This window comes from Eulemur rufifrons, chromosome 9, assembly GCF_041146395.1.
Source record: "Eulemur rufifrons isolate Redbay chromosome 9, OSU_ERuf_1, whole genome shotgun sequence".
NCBI lineage: Eukaryota > Metazoa > Chordata > Mammalia > Primates > Lemuridae > Eulemur > Eulemur rufifrons.
Window position 1 is genome coordinate 43,453,968 of NC_090991.1, and position 17,876 is coordinate 43,471,843.

Here is a 17,876-nt window from a genome sequence, read left to right on the forward strand (position 1 = left end):
ACTGTTTACTGCTTCTGGGACATGTAATTTTTGAGATGAAAAAGGCAGTCAAGGCCCAGAGAGGTGAAGTGACTTGCCCAAGGCACCCCAGACAGTTAACACAGACACAGGACTGAAACCAAGGTCTCCGCCTCTCCCTCTGGTCCATTGCCCACTACACCACATTATAATTTCACTACTTTAAATCATGGTTTTCTGAGAGCCATAAGCTTAAATTACTTCAGGCCTGAAGCTCTCCTTTGAATCCTGCTGGGGTAGATACAAATCAGCACTCTGCTCTGATACGAGGGTTGGATCCTTTAGATGTGACCAAAATGTAGTTTGTAGATTCTCTATAGATGCCCAGTATACCAAATGGCACTGCAAATTATACGGGATTGGGTCGTTAAAAAATGTTCTGCATGAAAATTCCTGAGATCCCACTGCAGATCTAAGTGGGGAGGAATAACGTCAGAAAAAGTCAAAGGTCACAGCCTTAACCATCATTAAAAAATTCCTACAATATAAATTTATCCAGTCCAGTTTTTAAAATTTTGTTAATTTTTATTTTCTTTTTTGACACATAAACATTGTATATACTTACGGTATACAACATGTTTTGATATATGTACACACTGTGGAATGGCCAAGTCAAGCTAATTAACATACCCATTACCTCAGATTCTTACCCTTTTTTGTGGTGAGAATATTTGAAATCTACACTTAGCAATTTTCAAATATGTAATACATTGTTATTAATTATAGTCACCATGCCATACAATAGATCTCCTGAGCAGCCCAGTTTAATGGCTTATAAACATGCCCTTTGATGAAGATGATGATGATATAACTGCTGCCAGTCCCTTTCATGAAGCCAGTCATTCTTTTAATGTCAGAGTCAAGGAAATGCACGTTACTGATTGGCACAGGACAACTCCTTTGAATGGCAAGGACCATTTTAATGACCAAACATAAACTGATGGGCCTCACGCAGTAAGCTAGGACTGTTTCACTTAGTGGGAATAACATGCGTGCGCGCGCACACACACACACACACACACACACACTATATAGATATTGACTTTTTCATGTGGAAACAAATCTCATGCTATCAGATTTCCATAACTTCAGCACAGGTCCTGTTTTCTAGGCTCATCTGAGAGGCAGTCTTTACACAACTCTCACACATGTGGACAAAGATGGGAAAGCCTAAGAAACTGCTTGGAAGACTGTGGGCACAACTCAACCTACAGAGCTGTGGCTCGAAAACCGAGGGCTGAGAAACAGGAGCAAAGCAAGAGGAACCGGTCAAGATCTAACAACGCTGCTTTTTCCAGCTTATCAAGTGGTCGGCAGGAAACAGAAGCAGGAAAGAATTACCAATGAGGAGATATCAAACCTGTGGGCTCAAGGAAGAGGCCCTTCCAGACATTAAAGAACAGAACCCCCTCCAGAAAAGGGAAAAATGGCTGTGCAAGGCAGGAACAGCAGAGGGGACATGCTTTTATAGGATATACTCTGTTGCCAACAGGCGCAATTTCCCCAGGAATCTCTCTTCCTAAAGTCACTGTCCTGGTCAGGCGCCTGCCTAGTCTGGAGATCATCTAATCCTACTGCCAGCTTCTCCAGGTCCCAAAAGTGGATTACGTGGGCATGTGGATTGTGAGGCAAGGTGGCTAAACTTGTGAATTTGTTTTTTCTTTTGAAAACTGAGGAACAGAAACATGTCTTTAAACACTCACAAAGCAAAATAAATACTAAGCATTTCAAGCATAAGAGTTATAGAAATATTAAAGAAGATCATTTAATAAAAGAAATTGGTGGTAGCCAAAGAAATCAGCAGGAAGTAAACAAAATTCAAAAACCTGATTATCCATTCTGTCTCAAACCTCAATTGTCCCCATCTCTTACTCTCGTGGGCAGAGAGCAATAATATAATAGCTGGTGCTGACAGAGACAATCTGAAATAAATAAGAAAAAGTTAAAATAGGTTTGGTTTGTGGTGTTTAAGAAGAAGACTATAACTGCTAGAGAGATTTTCACTAAATGTTACCACATTTTAGGTTCTGGGATTGTATTTCAATCATCTGGAAACTCATCTGTATGGTACACTTTGTTTTCTGATGCTGCTGAACTATTCAACAGATATTTATTAAGTTCAATGTAGTTCCCTCGCAGTATAACGTGGTTAAAAGGGCAGATTCTGGAGCCAGAACACCTTGGCAGTCATTACCTCTCTGTGCCTTGGGTTTCTCCCCCATAAAACGGGGATAATAATACCTACTTTACAAAGTTGTTGGGAGGAGCTTCCAGATAGCTGATCGCATGGAGGTTCCTGGAGGGTGGTGCACTGCAAGAAGGCACTGAAGCTCCATGCTCCTGCCCCCTACCTTGCCCTACACATCTCTTCATTTGTATCCTTCGTAATATCCTTTATAATAAACCAGTAAATGCAAAAGTCAACAACTCTAGTTTAACTGTAGCAGGCCACACACAGACTGAGGTCTGGTACATGGGGAGACCATCAATGCTGGAGGCCACACACGTGGGCTTGCCCTGGAGATGGAGGTTTAATCCAGCTGAAAGAAACCTCTGGGAACGTAAATGAGAAGATAAGGCCTTACTATATTTCCATTGTGACCAGGAGGCTTCCCCCTCCCCCCCCAGGAAGGTGATCAAAACAAAAAATGACCTAAACAAGAGCTGCATTTTACGTATTTGGAGAGCTACTTGTTAGTTGGCTTCTAGCTGAACTGGCTGTCTATCCAGCCACCAAAGCTGCAGCTGTGCAGTCACCTATACATTTAGCTGTTAAGTGTGCTACCCACCAACGATGAAACAGACCTTTACAAAAATGGTGCAGTTGTGTGCATGTTTGGTTTTGTGTTCCTTTAAACATTGAATATTGGCATAAAATAACCTGGAACAGTGGCTGTTTTAAGATGAAGTTAAAATTTTTTTCTTAAATTCAACCACATTAGAATTACTTTTGGTATCCCAGAACATTACACATTAGGAATAAAACAAGCATACATAAGTAATGGCTCCAAGTACTTCAGAGTTCAAAATTTGCCATCTACGGTCAAATCTCCCCAGTATCTAGCTAATACTTTATTTTTCTATTGAACATTTGCCCTTTACCTAAATCTGTGCCACAAAATCTTCGATGTCCCTAGAACAATTCCATGAGCTTTTTAAAACTAGTGAGACGGTACATGCTTTAAAAAGTCAAGTTAAATGAGTTAATATATGTAAAGTTCTTAAACAGTGCCTAGTATACAGTGAGCACCATATAAGCATCAGTTATTATTAATCAAGAATTATACAACACACTAGGATCTAACACACAAAGGAGATCTGATGCCTGCCCTCATGCAGCTTATAGTCTAATATAGGACCACAGCAGTCAAATAATCACCCAAACATAGAATGTCAAATTGTGGTAAGTGTTATGAAAGACACATACAAGAAACCATTATAGCATAACAGGAGAAGAGGATCTGGCCTTGTGATTGAGGTGTAGGGGAGGGGAGCACAGTGTCAAAGGAGCTTTTCGTGAAGAAGTGACATTTGAGTTAAGATCTATAGGAAGGGAGGAAGGAAAGGAAAAGTTTTCTGGGCAGAGGGAACAGTCTGTGCAAAGGCCCTGAGACTGAAGATAATTTACTGTGTTTGAGGACCTAGAAGACTAGTGCAGCCAGACAGAGAAAGCAGAGAGGGGAATGGGACAAGGTGGGGCTGGGGAAGCAGGCAGAAGTCCAAGCATGCACTCACATGGAGTGGGCCACAAAGATCAGAATCTTTTACGTCTTACTTGTTACCTATGCAGCTGAAGGAGAAAACAGGAAGGTGTGCTGTTCATACCGTTGTAAAGCAAATCTGGAGGAATAAAAACACTCCTCTAAGGTGAAGTGTTTGACATACCAACCACAGACAATCTGTGTTCACACCCTAGGTGAGTCTTCTCTAGTGTTTTAATTTATACTAATCTTAGACTGACGTTGCTTAGCTGGTTTACAGCTGAAAATGAGCATGACACACCAAAACTTCACGGCAGAGTTTAATAATTAAGAGTGTTCTGTGATGAAATGTGGCTTTTGGGACAAACCCCAAAGCAGGGTCTGTTGCTTTCTGAGACCCCTTGTCTGAGGGCCTTCCCTGGCCAGCCATCACGTGCAGGATCAGAAAGCTCTCTCTGAAGGCCCGAGGAGTTAAATCTGCACCTTCCTCTCCTTTTAATCTCCCAGGTGTTCTGTCTCCACAATACCCGCGGGCAGTGCTGGGGCTATTTTCACTACAGTGGGCAGAAATCTTGGAGGTACTAAACTTACAGGAAGAGGTAAGTCACTCACATTACTCAAGCAGGCTGGCAAGGACTTGAAGGATTTACCAATCTCTCCCAGGCACTCCCTGCTTCACACTTCTTCCTGTTGGCTGACTCTTCCAACTCCTATTTGCTCCTTCACTTATTTCAACCCCGTCCCCAAGCTGGACTCTTTTATCCTACATCTATACAGAAAGAAGGGTCCTGTCACATAGAAGGCACTGGAACCCGAAGGCCTATAAAACTCCTGCCTTTAAGGAGTTACCAGCTGGCAGAGGAACGGTGTGATACAGGAGAAAGATGGCAAGTCCCATGGCTGCGCTTCCTGAAAGCTGAATTGGCAGCCACCCCAGGTCCTGCCCAGGGCAATTCCCTAAGATTCTGGGCCCACACTACCCTGCTCCAGCTGTCTTCTCACTCCTCGGCCTAGCCTGTGTCCATATTACTCCAAAAACTGTTAATTATCCTCTGGAAACCCCAAGAGGTTTTTGTTTGTTTGTTTGTTTGTTTTTTAAACCAAAGTTCCTTGAGTATTGGGTATCATCATGAGTCTGACACATATTAATAGATTGGGGGGTGGTGGAAGAAGCTGAAAGATAATGAAATGGGGCCCACAGATATTTGCTCTAGTTTGGGCTCTGGGTAAGTCATTAAATTTTTCTGGGTATCAGTTTCCAAATCTACAAAAGAAAGAACAGTGAGTTGGATGATGCCTTTTAGCTCTGAAGCATGATGACCCATGACCTACTAAGCCCTCATCTCTCCCCAGGCTTTTTTTTTTTTAGACATAATGTTGCTCCGTAGCCCCGGGTAGAGTGCAATGGTGTCATCATAGCTCACTGCAGCTTCAAACCCCTGACCTTAAGCGATCCTCCTGCCTCAGCCTCCCAGAGTCCTAGGATTGCAGGTGTGAGCCACCTATCCCAGCCTCTCCTCAGGCTTCACTGTAGATTCTTCTAGCCCCAACCAATCAAAACATGCCCAAAATCCACATAGGAATTTGAGAGAGTTTAGAAGTCTTAATGCCTTTGAGCACAGTCATTCATTTTCAATCTTGGTGTTGCAACATCCAAATGTCCCCACTTATCTCAAAACATTGCATCATTAGAAATTAATAACAATCTGATTCACTTTAAGGTTTGGGGTGGAGAAAAATACCACAGAAATCAACTAATGTTATTTGGGACCACGGGGCTGACTCCCAAACACAAATATATACCATATATACTCTTAAACCAACCCTCTCCAAAACTGAAAGAGAGATGCCTGTTCCTCTCCAAACCACAGATCAGATCAGTGATTGAACTTTACCAGCACTGAAAGCCCCAGAGATTTCCAAGTACTGAACCATCAGATCAAGATGACTTAGGGTCAGTTTTACAAGAAACTGTGGCTTGATTCCCAGTTGAGGACCAAAATTACAGATAAACTTGTTCTTAATCTCTATGTGTAAAGGAAACCGTTTTCTTCTTTGCAAAACCAGACCACAGCAAGTAGAAAATGAACCCTAACAGAAGTATAAGATAAGGTCACTGGATTGTTCAGAATAAGGTAGAGCCTTTAAGGTCAGAGATTCCCCAAATCTGGTTATACAACTTTCTTACAGTATTTGTTTGTGTGTTTGTTTTGAGACAGGGTCTCACTCTGTTGCCCAGGCCGGAGTGCAGTGATGTCACTTCAGCCTCAAACTCCTCAACTCAAGGAATCCTCCTGCCTCAGCCTCCCGAGTAGCTGGAACTACAGGCCCATGCCACCATGACCAGCTAATTTTCCTGTTTTATAGAGGGGACTTGCTATTGTCCAGGCTGGTTTCAAACTCCTGGCCTCAAGCGATCCTCCCATGTCGGCCTCCCAAAGGTATGAACCACCACGTCCGGCCTCTTACAGTAATTTGGGAAAATCTGCAGATTTTACAAATACTTTCCACAATGGAAAAAATAATTTAATTTTGTTTAGCGTAAAAAAAATACACATATGCTCCCACCCCACAAGTATATTTGGGAGCAGAACCATCACAAAAATTAAAAAATTGCTGGCTCTGACTCCCTTAGTCATGGGGGCTTTCTGAGGTTCCCCTGACAGAATTTTAAACTTTCTCTTGTCATATAATCCTTAAAATAAATAAATAAATAAATAATTAATCAACAATGTCCACACTCAATCCCTCATACTTGCTCAGGATTTTCAGACATCCCTGAGAGCTACCCACACCCGTCCTTCAGAAGATTAGACAGGGAACAAACTGCAGTACAAACCCCAACACTAACCCCAATACTAAGTGACCTGCTGCCACTCAGAGTGCAGGAGGGGCTCTAATCAGTGGTCAGGGAAGGCCCTAAGCTTCAGCTGGGCCCTACAGGACAGGTCAGTGGTTCCTGACTAAACCACATCCATTGCTGTGGCAACTTACCAGGCCCCATGTCCCTTGCTCTGCTCTACCTTTTCTCCCTCGCACCTCCCATGGGATTTTATCACATCCTATATAATGTATTTATCACGCTATTGTTTGTCTGTCTCCACCAACTAGATAGAAGTTCCATGAGGGCAGGCGTCTTTGTTTTATTCATAATGTGTCCCAAGAATCTCAAACATTGCTCAGCCTATAATAAGTACTCAAAAAAACTGGTGAATGAATGAATGGACGAACAGATGGAATTCACTACGTTCAGGATCTAGGAAGCTGGGAACTCTAAACAAAGCAGCCCTGCCCTCTCCCTCTTCTCCAGTGAGCGTGTGAGGCTGTACCAGAAAAGGAGACGGCTGGGGGACTGGTCACTTTAACCAAAATGGTGTTCCTAATTTTGGAAGCCATTTGGAAATAGCTCCACCCAAGACGTTTCCCAGGTCCACTGCCTTATTTTAAGATGAGGAAGCAGAGGGAGGAAATAACTCATTTGCCCAAAGTTTCACAGCTAGCTAGCACAGAAGCCCTATCTCCTGACTCCCACTCACTGAAAGAACATGCACATTTTCATCACGGGTCAAAACCCGTATGGAAACAAGAGACTGTGCCTATAATTACATTTTAAACCAGCTAAAATGGTAAACTACATCTATCCACTCAGGGAGTGCAGAACTGGAGCTCTCACTTGGGATTTCCTTTCAGCATTAAGTTCAGCTGGGAAACAGCCCTGATGCTGGAGTCTACACTGCTCTCTCAGGTCAGATGCTGAGCCTGTTCCCAGGTCATTTTCAAAGAGTGACCTCCCAATTCTACTGACATTTGTCAACTGGTTCCAGCAGAGCTTTAGATTTCGTCCAGCCCAGGCGATGTGATACTTACAAGTGAGTTTCCTCTTGTTTCTAAACCAGCTAATAGGATTCTCTGAGTAACAATCGTGATGGATACAGTTGCCGAGACAACTGACTGGTCATCTCCTGCGTCCTACAGTTGGGCCTTTCAACTGCACGTGCTGTCAAACGCTCACGGGGGAAAGCTGCCGACTCGGTGATGAAGCTGAGAAATGCCCAGCTCTCACAGGAAAAGGGGAAGGGAGTGTCACAAACTGCACCCTCCTACCATTTGCTTCCAAAACACACATTCCCATCCTGATAGGAAAGTTCCTTTTTGCTCATCTGCTTCATTCTTGTGCTTTAACTGCCTAATTTACTCCCTCTACAAATCTTTTACCCACTCCCCTTAGCTACTTCACTCTTGCTATAGAAGCCTCTTCGAAAACCACAAGGACGATTTTACTGGCTGGGGTACTGTGAAAGAACCTAGAAAGCAGTATTGTTTTGATTTCTTAGCCCTCTTAACATATGGAGAAGGCAAAAATAACGAGTAAGCATAAGTTGGGTAACTTTAAACCCTATGTTTAAACATCTTATGATTCAATAACTTGGCTGGACGTGGTGGCTCATGCCTGTAATCCTGGCATTTTGGAAGGCTGAGGCAGGAGGATCACTTGAGGCCAGGAGTTCAAGATCAGCCTGGGCAACATAGCAAGACCTCATCTCAACAACAACAAAATGTTTAAAAATTAGCCGGAGATGGTGGCACTCGTCTGTAGTCCCAGCTACTTGGGAGGCTGAGGTGGGAGGATCTCTTGAGCCCAGGTGAGGCTGCAGTGAGCTACAATCGCACTACTGCACTCCAGCCTGGGCAACAGAGTGAAACCTTGTTTCTTAAAAAAATAATAATTCAATAACTAAGCACATTTAAATATAAGGCTAGTTATCTGTTAAAGCTGGTAAAAGTAATTTCAACAGTTTATACTCAAAGAACAAGACTGATATCCAGTCTTGAATTACCTGTTCTTCAAAGCTGAACAAAATAGTACACTAGAAAAAACATAGTATTAGGTTCTCTCTTTCTAGTTCCTACACTAACTAGCAGAATCCATCAATCCCAACCTCTCTGTAAAATCATCCAAAGCTGTCTCCAGTACGGTCCCATCCGTGCTCTGTGAGAGTTACTGGGTATGTGTAGATGCGTTTGTTCTGTCCAGGATTAAGGCACAGGAATTACTTAAAGATCTCATCCTAACCACACATTAGAGTTATCTGGGGCTTAAAAAAAAAAAAATATATATATATATATATATATATATATATTTTTTTTTTTTTTAAACAAAGGATGCTGGCCTCCACGCCTACAGATTCTGCTTTCATTCACCTGGGATGGGGCCTGGGCATGAGGTTTTTAAAAAGCCCCCAGGGTGACTCCCCGAGTTATGGCTGGGAGGCACTGCCTCTGGTAACACAGTCCTAGCTACAGCCGTGGCCCTCTGTACAGGTGTTTCTCTCACTCCTAAAGCCCCTCAGGAGTCATGGGCTATTTAAGAGAAGTGCGATGTGATTTGACTTGGGCAATAAACTCCTCTGACTCAACTGGAGATCAATGATAATGTCAGGTTCTAGGAATTTGACAGCACTGTTTGTTCAGAAAACGTAGGTAAAACTTTGGTTTCCATGACAGATACTCCTGCCTCCTAGACAAACAAATATCCCCTTATCATTTATAGAAGGGAGAAAATAATCCAGTGGAGAATGGGATGGTTTTGAATTATAAATTAGTCTACTAACTAAGGAAGTCATGCTTAATACATAAGAGGACAACCCTGGATCAAAGTTCATTTTTTTAATAGTGAAACATCATGCTGAGTGAAAAATGAAACTGACGTGGAATAATCACAAACCATTTATCTCATGGGATTTGGCAATGGAAAAACTAATCTCATTACTGATATGAGGAGCCCATCAAAGGACACCACACACTATGGGTCATGCCCACTTAAGCAAGTATCCTGGAAGCTCCTTTAATTCTGTAGAAACACCACTGGTAAGAGTCCATTAAAATATAGAAAATACAGGCAGTGGCTCACGCCTGTAATTCTAGCACTTTGGGAGGCCGAGGTGGGAGCATCAGTTGAGGCTAGAAGTTTGAGACCAACCTGGGCAACACAGCAAGACTCCAGCCCTATAAAAACTAAAAAAAAAAAAAAAATTAGCCGGTCATGGTGGCACATGCCTATAGTCCCTAGCTACTTGGGAGGCTTAGGCAGGAGGATCTCTTGAGCCCACGAGTTTGAGGTTGTAGTGAGCTATGATTGTGCTACTGCACTCTAGGCCCAGGTGACAGATAGAGACCTTGTCTCGGAAAAAAAAAAAAAAAAAGGAATATAAAATAAATACAGATCAAGCAACATCTGCCCCCACCCATGCACAACTCACCTGCTTGATGATAAAACAGCCCCTTGTTTTATTGGTCTTAATGAGCCTCAAAGAGGAATTCAATCCACATTTGATGAGTGCCCACCACAATGGGTATGACTGGCACCCCATGCTAAATGCCAAGAGGATGTAGAGAAAAACAAGGCAGGGCCTTGACCTCTAGGACAAACCACCAAGGGAAGTGAGACACCCCACAAGACACTTTCCTGCCTCCCTCCTCACACGCTCCTTCTGAGACCCGCCTAAGCTAACAAGTCCCTCCATTATGCCATTCAAGGGCCACTGCCATGGCCACTGTCTCTCTTCTGTCATCACAGACCCATTCCCTGGTGCTAGAACTGCTTGGGAAGTGGAGGCCTCTATAAAGGCAAACACCCAGAACCAGCCTGATAATTAGAGCGTTCTACCTTTTCAGGATTTCTTGGTGAAGGTCGTGCCTGCACTAGGGTACAGCAGCTTTGGTTAAGGCTTCTAAGCCATGAACTTTCAGTTTTGCTCTTTCAAACATACTACTGGGTGAGATAATACTGAAAAACATGCACCTGCTTGGATATTATTAGACCTCAAGCAAAGAAATGAACCTAAACTATCAATTAGGTTTAGTGGCCTCTTAATCCCTACTCTCTCCATGATGGCTGGATTTGGCTCCCGAGTTGGAAATGGTCGATAGTGCTGATGGAGATTCTCGGGTGAAGGCAGCATTTCTACCTTAAAGCTGCATCTTTGCACTACTGCAACAAAGGACAGGAGGCCATGACTCTTGTGGGAGGAAAAAGAGCATTAACTGAGCATTTTCCTGAAGCTAACAAGGAAGCCTACAGGCCTGCTCCTTCTCTAGATCCACCCCTCGTGGCAACATGCCTTGGTCAGCTCCTCAGGGTGTGACTGGGAGAGCTGGACTGGTTTGTCCTAACAAATGCATCAGAACTTAAGCACTGAGGCAGGGGTTGCTCCTGAAACAGAAGCAGGAGGATTAGGTTCAAGATTCGGTTCTGCCACTCACACACGACCTTAGACAGGCCACCAGCCATTTCTGACCTTGGCTTCCTCATAGGTCTGCTCTGGAGGACAGAGCAGGGCAGTCATTTTTTCAACTTGGGAGAGGAAGGTAATGCCTGAGAGAGGGTGGTATATGCCCCAAGGTTGTATTACCACTCTCCAAGGTTGTAATGTGCTCCCACTGTTACTGAGGGACATGCATCATTCCTTAGGTGCAGCTGGGTAGGGAAAACAGAGATGCTTTGTACAATACAGCCAAGACCCCATCAAGCAGTCTAAACACTCTGATTCCAGCTACCTCGGGAGTCTATACATTTATCCCTATATGCTCCCATGGCTCAAACTATTTCTGGAATTTGAGGGGAAATTCCCTACTTTTGAATGCCCTAAGTGGTAGAAAGTCCTGCCCATTTGAGGATTTCACCTTAACAAACAACTGAAAATCAAATCCAAGTGTCCTCAGTAAATTGTGTGATCAAACTGAGTAATAATAATTTTGATCAAAACTGTACCATGAAGATTGGAAGGAACTAGGAAAGGTTTTAAGTTATATAAGGATAATCAGCTTAAGAGCAAATATTTGCTTTCTAAAAAGGTTCCTTTTTGTTCTAAAGTTGAATTATTAAATGGGTTAGATAAATTATTAAATGAAATAACTGTACAGCCTGTTGACCTGAAAAAGAAATGAAAAAAAAAAAGAATAAATGAAATAACTGAAAAGTTAAAAACAAAACAAAAAGACTGATTTCCATAACATGTAAATTGTCCCTGAAGGGGTGATTATTTTGGGAAGAACATATTCTTTTTAATGAAAATGTTCAGGTATATTTGGGAGAAAAGCAAAACAAAACAAAACACATCAAAGGTTATTACTTTATCATCAAATGGTACTTCAATATTCTGGGAAAAACAGCCACATGTTTTAAGAACTGTGGCCTCCAAAAAGAATTATCAATGCATAACTCTTGATTTATGAACAGTCTTGAAGCAAAATTTTAAATAGCCTCACAGTCAACCACATGAAGAATCTTATCTGGGCTACCCACAAAACCAAAGTCACAGAATTATCCAAGGTATTTAGAGGTGCTCACAGGAGCTACATCTGCTAGAAAGCTGATCTGAAACCGCTGTAGACCAAAAGGCCCTGCAAACAAGTTATTTAACATGTCAGAATAAAACATTTTCTCAGTGGCTTTCAGATACATAAGGTGTCATTGAGAGACCGCTGTGGTTATTTACATCATCAAAATATAAACAAAACCTAAACACTCCATCTTCACCCAACTTAAAATCCACACTGAAAATGAGCTTACTTTAAAATGGCTATCATAAAACCAAGGTTATTAAAGTTCGTTTTTGTGCTTTTAAAACATCTAACATTGCCTGGAGGTGTGGGAGGGGGCTGTATAGAGTATATACAATCAGCAAATTTCAGTTCTAGGAATTTACCCCAAGGAAATAACTAAGCAATTAAGACATAGTCAAGAGTTTACCAATAAGAGGGTTTATCACATTGTTTATAGTAATGAAATTCAAAACAGCCTCAATATCTAAATGGTTGAGTGGTCAAATTATGGCATATCCGGTGCATTCAGAGAAGTACTATGCAGCCAGTAAGAATAATGTAGCAGAATTAAGTTTATTGACACAGATCTATGATATGTTCCAGTTTGGGGAAGAAAAATATTACCTATGTAAATATGTGCAAAGAAAAAATGTCAGGAAGGATATATATCAAGATGTTTGTAGATTAGCCATAATGTGTTACCACTTCACATCTACCAGGAGGGCTAAAATTTTTTAAAAAGACAGTAACAAGTGTTGGTGAGAATGTGGAGAAAGTGGAACCCTCCTACATGGCAGGTGGGAATGTAAAACAGTGCAGCTGCTTTGGAAAATGGTCAGGCAGTTCCTCAAAAGGTTAAACACAGAGTTAGCATATGACCCAACAATTCCATTTCTAGGTATATGCCCAAGAAAAATGAAAATGTATGTCCATTCAAACACTTGTACACAAATGTTTATAGCAGAATTATTAATAATAGCCCCAATGTAGAAATAACCCAAATGTCCATCAACCTATGGATAAACAAAATGTAGCATATCTATATAATGAAATATTATTCAGTAATAAAAAGGAACAAAGTACCAACATGTTAAAACATGGATAAACCTTGAGAACAGGATGCGAAGCAGCCAGCTACAAAAGACCAAATAGTGTATGATTCCATTTATATGAAATGTCTAGAAAAGGTAAATCTATAGAGACAGAAAGTAGATTAGTGGTGGCCAAGGGCTAGGAGATTTGAGAGAAAATGGGAAGTAACAGCTAATGCGTGTGATGTTTCCTTGGGGGATGATGAAAACGTTCTAAAACTGATTGTGGTGATGACTGCACAATTCTGTGAATATACTAAAAACTACTGAATTGTACATTTGTGATGACAGGTGAATTATATCTCAATAAAGCTGTTAATGTTAATAGAGGTAATGTTTGGATAGCAAAATTATAGGAGGTTTATCTTGTTTTAATTTAGACTTATCTATTCTACAATGAATATGATTATTTTGAGGGATTTAAAAAAAAAATCTTCCCATGTTATACAGAAAGCACCAAACACACAAAAGATGTGAAAACACAGAACTATACCTCTCCTCATAATAGTGGGGAAACTAGAAGTGACCCCTATAGCCCTAGCAGGGTGACTGCTAGGAAAGGCATGGCTTAGTACCACGTCAACCCTGACCAGCCAGGACCCCAGGCCCCAACCCATGGCTGCGCACAGAAGCCCAAATGCTTTTTGTAGGATGATGGTTTACTAAGGTGCTATTGAAGTGACAAATGAGATGGTGAACTCAGAACATTTCCTAATAGGTTACAGCAGACATTCTGCGAAAAAAAACTGAAGAAAAGTAGAGGACACTTATTATCACACTGTTGTATTTGCTGTGCGTTTGTACGTGAACAAAGATCCTAAGATAACCAGAAGAGATACAGAGACTGTCTAAAACTAACTGAAATTTTATAAAAGGAATGCAAGCAAGGACTTTATGGTTATTATTTTTTTAAGTTCTACGTCTCCCAATCCTTATCTGGCCTGTTGCATTTGTGTGAACATCTCTGACAATGTGTTGCTCCAAGGCAGGGAATTTTGAAACCAAACATCGGATATAGGTAAACATAAAGGCAGGATAAAAATCCCCAGCTTCTAGGAAATATTTCCAACCAGTATGTTTATTATTCGCAGACTATGATTCACTGTCCCTATTTTTTAAGCCAGCATCACGCTCTAATCATATTGCTAGGTTACAGGCCCTGAGTTATTTGTGCATAATAAAAACTGAATCCATTAAAATGGTACACTAGGCTTTTCTCCCCTATATCATCTCTTTAGGGAGAATATTTGCTTATAAAACACACAAGATACTGAACTATAGATTACTTTGGATCCTGAAACCAAAGAGGTTTCTGATGAAAAGGAAATAGTTATTCAGTGATTATTCAACCTGAAAAATGGAGTCAAAACCTGAGGCAGGCAAATAACTAAACCCCCAGGCCCATGCAAGTGGCACTATTCCATCCAGACATGAAGAAATCTTTATGTAGCTCACTGGATTTATATTCAGAAATATGGTCTGTTATTGAACGCTCTCAAGAGTAACTCTCAGACATTTTCTGTTGTGCTGAGAAGCTACATTATTTCTGAAAGCTAAGTGGGCAGGCTAGTGAATGAAACAATATATATGTCACAACTACAGTTTAATTCCAAGATCAGCAGCTCTGATAACATAAATTTAATGAAACATTCTACTCCTGGCCTTTGTATAAATAGCTTGATACGGCCTATTAGGATAATTCATGCAGGTGATAACTATCAGAATAAATAAGGGCATTTCTACTTAAGACTCATCTCTCAGATGTATGGTGTGTTTCAGCACACACAAGGTCTTCAGTTCTCAGTGACTGTTTTTTACCTCCCACTAAAACCAAAATACTGGCTAAATACAAGAAATTTGATATATAATAGCGGGAAAAAAAGCACTTTGCCTCATATGCTACTGATCTCTTTGATAATTGAGAGAAGTGGCACCTAAACCCCATAAAATGAGGACTGCTGACAGTTATGATGTAACACTAACCAACACTAGGTCCAAGATACCGGTTGAGGAAGAAAGGAGAAACTCACTGACTAAATAAACACATTCTGGATTAACAAAGGACAGCCTCAAGTGCTTAATAATATCAACGTTATTGCATTTTGGATCCGGTAGCCTAAAGTCCCAACCCATAATGAGTCGATGTCTGGCTCAATCAGACACACATTGAAAGAAAATCACAGTATTGCCTCCAATGCACTAGTTACTCTGTCAATCAAAAAGAAATGTCATCAAAAAATATTTCTTGCAGGCACAGTATAACATTCAAGAAATGATGACAGAGTAAAAAACACCTCTGGAGGACAAAGAGAATTTACATTTATTATCTACTACGCTCACGGTGCCTTCTTTCATATGTGTTAGATGTCCCCATTTCACACATCAGAAAAGAGTCTCTAAGAAGTAAGATAACATGTCTAGGGTACAGCTCGCAAGTGACCAGTTAGAACTTGAGTTTGTCTGATTTTACAGCCACTGCGTTCTGCAAGACATCACTGCAAACTGCGCTATGAGTTTCATTGAGAATTTTAAAATAATAATTATTTCTATGTTTAGGGGTAAAAACTTTTCCTGGAAGAAAATTCTGGGAGCGAAATTCTGACTTTTCACTTAAAAAGCAGTTACACTAAAACATAACATTTTCATAAGGGTTTGTAATATTCTACCATGAACTCTGAGAAGTTTGGATTTCTAAATACAATTTGGAAATATTTACATGAACTGAAACTACAGCCCCAGCTAAATCTAAATAGTTATTTTTGGCTCTTTAGCTTAAGTTATTCAGTAACTAAAACTCTAGAATCCAGTGAAAAAGTAGCAAAAGGAAAGATATGGCAAAGGAAACCATATACACCTAGGCCTGATGGTATGAAATGATCAATTTCCGACAAATGTGTGGTCACTCTGTTTACTCTCATTTGTGAACAGATGCCAGGCAATAGTTAACCAATACAAGGTGAAGTGTTTCAGGTTCAAAACCTGACCCTAGTTGTGAAAGTGGATTTTTTTTTAAATAAGAAAAACTTAACTTATACAAATTCTAACATAAAGAAAGTGTGTACAAACTTTCCTTTAAAAAAAACCCCTTATTTATTACTTCAGCTGTTTCCAAATTCTTGTCACTCCAAGGGCACAGACAGTTATTTACCTAAAATGCAAAACCTCCAAAGAGTTTACGCTGTGGCTGGCACACAGGTTCACACATGTCAATTCTCCACCTGGACACCTGGTACATGACATCCCTATTAAAGAGTACACAGTACCTTTAAAGAGGTCATTAAACAGGACCTGTACAAATTTGCCATACCCACATCCTGAACAAAACGTTTTCTAAAAAAGCACTAATTTATGTTCTTCCAGCCAGAAGAAAAAAAGCCAAGTCTCCCAACAAAATGTCCTCCTCAGCCTCCAGCCTTGGTGCCCAAATCCACAGCCTGAGTGAAGGTCGTAAATAGTTAAACAAATGTAAAAACCAGACCCTATCATTCTCCTCCTCCAGGAAAAGTGGAAAAGACGTTTCTGGCCGCTCCTCAGTGCTCTCACTCGAGGAAGACAGTCTTTCATTTAAAGTTTTGAAGTGGCTTCATCTCTAATCCATATGGGCTTTTAAAAGAGTCCAATTCCCACAGCTTAACTTGCTTAAGGAAGTCTTGGAGCACAGAAGGAAGCCTCCTGCTCTGAATACCAAGAAACCTGCAGGGCAGGTAAGCAGAATGCTTACCCACTCGCTCCTTGTTGCATTTGTTTCCCAAAGTTCTCGCATTTTAAAAAGTTCAACAAGGATCCGAAACGCAAGATAGCCCCCTTTCCCTTGATTAAAGGGCCCTTTCCGTTCCTCGGCAGCCAGCGCCAGGCAGAGGCGGTGCCCACCTGCGGGGAGGGTCCAGCAGGTGGGCGGCCTCCCGAGGGCCCCGACCTCCTGGAGACCGCGAAGTGCCACTCGGGGCGCCACAAAGTTGTGCTCCAGCCCACGGGGTCCTGGGAACCGCTGCCCGTGACAGCCGCGCTGGGCTGGGAGGCCCCTCGGGTGGCGGACGCCACGGCGGGGCCGGCCGTGGCCGCGACTCCCGCCGGGAAAGCGCTCCTGACCCGGCGCCGCCTCCTCCGTCCGGTCTGAGCCTCTGTGGGGCGCACGGGCCTCGGACCGCCGCCGCGTGTCTGGCTCAGACTCCAGCCCGGCGGCCGGCGTGACCCACCCTGGCCACTGCCCGGCCCGCCGCGAGCTGTCCTCCACCCCACACTCCCCGGTCACTCACCCCAGAGCCGGGCAGCAACAGCGCCAGCAGCAGCAGGAGCAGCAGCCGGGCCGGCATGGCGGGGACTCTACCCTGGCTCCAGGCCCGGCCCGCTGGCTCCGGGGGCGGTACGGGCAAAGGACGGAGCGGGGGCGCCGCGACGACAGCGCGGCGGCGGCCGAGATTCAACAGACGCAGAGCTGACTAAGCGGCGGCGGCACCCCCATTCCCTGCCCTATAAGCGCCGGTGCCGCCGCTTCTTCCGGTCAGGGCGGGGTAGGGGGCGGGGCAGGGGCGGAGCCGACCTGGGGGCGGGCTCGAGGGCGGAGCTGAGGGCGGGCCGAAGGCGGTCCCGGGGCGGGGCTGTGTCGGGGGCGGGGCCGGGGCGGAGCTGGTCTCCGCAGGCTGCGGTGCTGCCGCGGCGGCGGCGGTGGCTGAAGAGAAGAACCGGACCTCGGCGTCTGGCGTCAAGGAGGGAGATAGGCAACTCTTCCAGGCGGCCCCAC

General features: G+C 42.8%; 1 protein-coding gene across 1 annotated transcript in view; it reads right to left on the bottom strand.

The window, feature by feature from the left end:
- The window catches only part of ERN1 (endoplasmic reticulum to nucleus signaling 1), a 79,171-nt gene extending 61,610 nt beyond the window's left edge, over positions 1-17,561 (bottom strand). Inside the window, exon 1 of the mRNA XM_069482778.1 lies at positions 17,392-17,561. Within this exon, the coding sequence (XP_069338879.1) occupies positions 17,392-17,448 (57 nt within the window). The 5' untranslated portion in view covers positions 17,449-17,561. The remainder of the gene's footprint in view (positions 1-17,391) is intronic.
- Between the last annotated feature and the right edge of the window lie 315 nt (positions 17,562-17,876).